This window comes from Tetrao urogallus (assembly GCF_951394365.1).
Source record: "Tetrao urogallus genome assembly, chromosome: 1".
Taxonomy (NCBI): domain Eukaryota; kingdom Metazoa; phylum Chordata; class Aves; order Galliformes; family Phasianidae; genus Tetrao; species Tetrao urogallus.
In genome coordinates, this window is record NC_136813.1 from 20,146,917 (window position 1) to 20,150,889 (window position 3,973).

Here is a 3,973-nt window from a genome sequence, read left to right on the forward strand (position 1 = left end):
TGACTCTGAGGTTGCCAAACACTTCCAGCTTTGACTGAAGTCAGTGCACAAAATAAACGCAGCAGTTTTCAGACAATAAGTTTTACACAGTGACACAAACAGCCCACAGAACCACCTCTTGCTGATGCCAGCCCTCATCACTCAGTCCCAGTGGTCCATCAGCTGTGTAGACACAAAAACCAGTTTTGCTAATAAAACAGTGAATTGTTTATTTTTAATATATCCCTGTTTACTCAAAGAAACTCCCACTGACTGTGACGTCTTGATTAAAAGCATGCACAGGTACTATGTGGGCTTCACATGCTGCTGGGTGTGTCTGCCCAAGGCACAAAGGCGTATCCACCACACGGCACAGATACTGATTTACGTTTAGGTATTTGCCATTAAAACCCAGTTCTGTGCGAGGCTGGAGAGGGCTGCAGTCGCCCTCAGATCGTGAATCCTCAGCTACCAAGGATGCGGTCTCCTTGGAAATAACGCTCCCTGCAGGGAGAGCATCCCTCAGCAGTACTGACTCCTGCCAATATAAGGCAGCTCCCCTCTTTCCCCTTCGCTCCCCGCGATGTTACCCAGCCCTTCCTTCATTTCGATACCCCTCTCCCCCGTCGATGCCCACTCGACGCCTCCCCACCCCCACGTCGGGGAGATGCAGGGCCGAGGCTGGGCCCCGCTTCCCACCGGATCCCTCTCCATCCTCAACCGGAGGAAGCACCCGCGCCCCGCAGCCCGGAGCCGCCTCCCGCATCGCTCCGCCGGAGTCTCTCCGCCTTTCCCTTCTCCCGTAGCCGCGTTCGTTGAGAGGAGATCGCTCCGAGATGGCAAACGTGGGAGGTGGATCGCCCCTAAAAAGATGATGGTGATCATAATAAATAAATAAGTAAACAAACAAACAAACAAATAAATAAAAAATAAAGCCAACCCGAAGTGGGGCAGCAGGGACAGGGGAGGGCGGTTTGAAGCGCCTGGATGAAAGGTCTGCGCTCGTTTCAGGCGCTCAGAAAGCGGCCCGAAGGATGCTATTTTGCCGCAGTCTGGGTTGTTTCAGCTCCCAGTTGCACAACAAACCGTTTAAACATTTCAGCACAAAACAGATTCCATTGTCGGGCTGCACATTAAAAAGTGTTATTCGCTTTGAAGTTTTTGTCTAATGGCTCTAAACTGAAAGAAAATGTTTTCCTATTACTTAATTCAATCATAGCGAAGAGGCTTGGTAAAAAGCCCACGGATTTTGCCCAAAGTGTGACAGAGTTCTCTTTGTGTTTGCTTATCCTCTGCTGTCACACACTTTAATTCGCCTCTCTTTATCTGGCATTCAAAACTTTCTTCAATGACATTCAATAAGGTCCAGCGGCTGGAAAAAAAAAACTGGTTATTTTTTGGGATATTCTTTCCCAGTGGCTTTGGGCTCGGTGTGCATTCAGGGGCCGTTAACCCTTTGCCTCCCCGCGACTCCGAGCGCTGCGGTCCGCCCCGGGCAGCGGATCGCCTCGGGCCGTCTGGGCCCCCCCCGGCGGCCGCGGCTCAGCAAGGCGATGCGCCCCGGCCCGGGGAAAACCTTTACACGCCGAGTTCTCTACGAATGAAAGCGGAATTAACCAACCCCGTTAATGCTTTGAAGGGAAGGGCACTTGGAAATTCTTTCTAAATCAGTGTAAAAATCGAGTTCTCGCTCGCATTCGTTTTGGATCATCCCGTGATTTTCCTGCACCGATTTGTTCCCATCCCCACATTTCCAGGCTCGAGCACCGATCTCGTCTCGCCAGAAGTGCGGGGATATCAGAGCAGCGAACCCCGCAGCAGGAGCCGCAGAACGAGGCGCTGCGCTTCCCGGGCGGTCCTTCTCCTCGTCCGAAGGAGAGGCTGTTCCCTTGCGGCGCAAATCCCCCACGCTCTGCGCTTCGTTGGCAGCGCGTCTCTTTTTTTCTTTTTTTCTTTTTCTTTTTCTTTTTCTTTTTCTTTTTCTTTTTCTTTTTCTTTTTCTTTTTCTTTTTCTTTTTCTTTTTCTTTTTCTTTTTCTTTTTCTTTTTCTTTTTCTTTTTCTTTTTCTTTTTCTTTTTCTTTTTCTTTTTCTTTTTTTTTCTTTTTCTTTTTCTTTTTCTTTTTCTTCTTTTTCTTTTTTTGTCCCCACAGTATTAAACAGGAAGATGGGGAGCGAAAAACGCTCCGATGAGTCCTTTTTCCTCATTTAGTGTCTCTCCTTCACCCCCTAACCAGTCGGCCGCAAAAAGCCGTTTTGCCGGTTGTGCCCGGAACGCGGCGCGGCTCGCGGTGCTGTCTCCGGGAGCTGACAGGGGCCGCGCGGGGCCGTGAGGGAGCTCGGCGGTGCCACAGGTGGGAGAGGAGCCGGGGAGCGGCGGGGGAGCGGCGCGGCAGGCAAATAACCGAGGGGGAGCGGGCCGAGAGCTGGGCTGAAAGAGAAGGAGAGCGATAAAGAGAAAGAAAAGAATATTAAATCGCGAGAGAATGAGAAAATAACCCCGCCAAAGGGAGAGGAGGGGAGAGGCCGCCTGCTACGGCGTGGGTGGGGTCGACAAGAATAGAGTACATTATGCAGTTCATTTAGTTAACAAGGGAAATAATGAGGGAGCGTGCGGCGTGAATGCCAAGAGAAGCGGCACAGAAAGCCCATTGAGCGCCCGGCGCCGCCATCACATGGCGCGGCCGCTATTTAAGGCGGGCGGGCGCCGTTCAGCACCACTCGGGCTGGCCAGCGGCGCTGCGCGGGGGCTGCGCGGGCGCTGCGCGGGCGCTGCGCGGGGCGATGCCGCGTTCCTTCCTGGTGGACTCGCTGGTGCTGCGGGAGGCGGGCGAGAAGAAGGGCGAGGGCAGCCCCCCGCCGCCGCTCTTCCCCTACGCCGTGCATCCCTCGCACCCGCTGCCCGGGCTGCCGGCCGGCTCCTGCCACGCGCGCAAAGCCGGGCTGCTGTGCGTGTGTCCGCTGTGCGTCACCGCCTCGCAGCTGCACCCGCCGCCGCCCGCCATCCCCCTGCTCAAGGCCTCCTTCCCCCCGTTCGGCTCCCAGTACTGCCACCCGCCCCTCGGCCGTCAGCAGCACTCCGTGTCCGCCGTCAGCGTGGGGCACGGCCCGGCTCTCTACCAGGGCGCCTACCCGCTGCCCGACCCCCGGCAGTTCCACTGCATCTCCGTGGGTAAGGGGCACGCTTGGGCGCAGCATGCGGAGGGAGGCCGTGGGAGGGGGGCGGCGTGAGGATAGAGGCTCGACGGGGCGGACGGGCGCCGCACCCCGCTGGGTGCTCGGGGTATGCGGGCGGAGGGAAGCGGGAGGGGGGCGGCCCCCGTGGCCTTCCCCGGGGAGTGAGGAGGGTGCGGTGGGTGCTGAGCTCCGCTCCGCTCCGCAGACAGCACGTCGAGCCAACTGCCAAGCAGCAAGAGGATGCGCACCGCCTTCACCAGCACGCAGCTTCTGGAGCTGGAGAGGGAGTTCGCCTCCAACATGTACCTCTCCCGGCTGCGGCGAATCGAGATCGCCACCTACCTGAACCTCTCCGAGAAGCAGGTGAAGATATGGTTCCAGAACCGCCGGGTCAAACACAAGAAAGAAGGCAAAAGCGGATCCCACCGGGGAGGGGGGCCCGGGCACAGCTGCAAATGCTCGGCCCTTTCCACCACCAAGTGCTCGGAGGACGACGAGGACTTGCGCATGTCTCCGTCCTCTTCGGGGAAGGACGACAGAGGCCTCGCCGCCACCCCCTGACCCCCGGCTCCGCAGGGACTGTGCCGGGAGCGGAGGGGGGGGTTCCGTGCAGCCGGTTGATTTTCTACCGTTTTGTATAATCCGTGTCGTTTACGAAAGACTTTCTCGCCTTTCCACACCCCCGACGCGTAGCGGCGGCCGTGCGGGTGTCCCGCTGCCAATAAGGCGCTCCTCGGGACTCCCGGCGTCCCACGTCTCGCTTTCCCACCCGAGGCCGGGGGTTCCCGCAGCCTCCGCAGGCAGAGCCGGACCGGAGGG

General features: G+C 57.6%; 1 protein-coding gene across 1 annotated transcript; it reads left to right on the forward strand.

Annotated features, from left to right (window-relative positions):
• Positions 1 to 2,761: 2,761 nt before the first annotated feature.
• On the forward strand, positions 2,762 to 3,715 carry GSX1 (GS homeobox 1; the record flags this gene model as incomplete). The annotated part of the gene is made up of 2 exons (XM_079533060.1): positions 2,762 to 3,149; positions 3,360 to 3,715. 2 exons carry the CDS (start codon positions 2,762 to 2,764, stop codon positions 3,713 to 3,715), a joined length of 744 nt encoding a protein of 247 aa, XP_079389186.1.
• Positions 3,716 to 3,973: the final 258 nt, after the last annotated feature.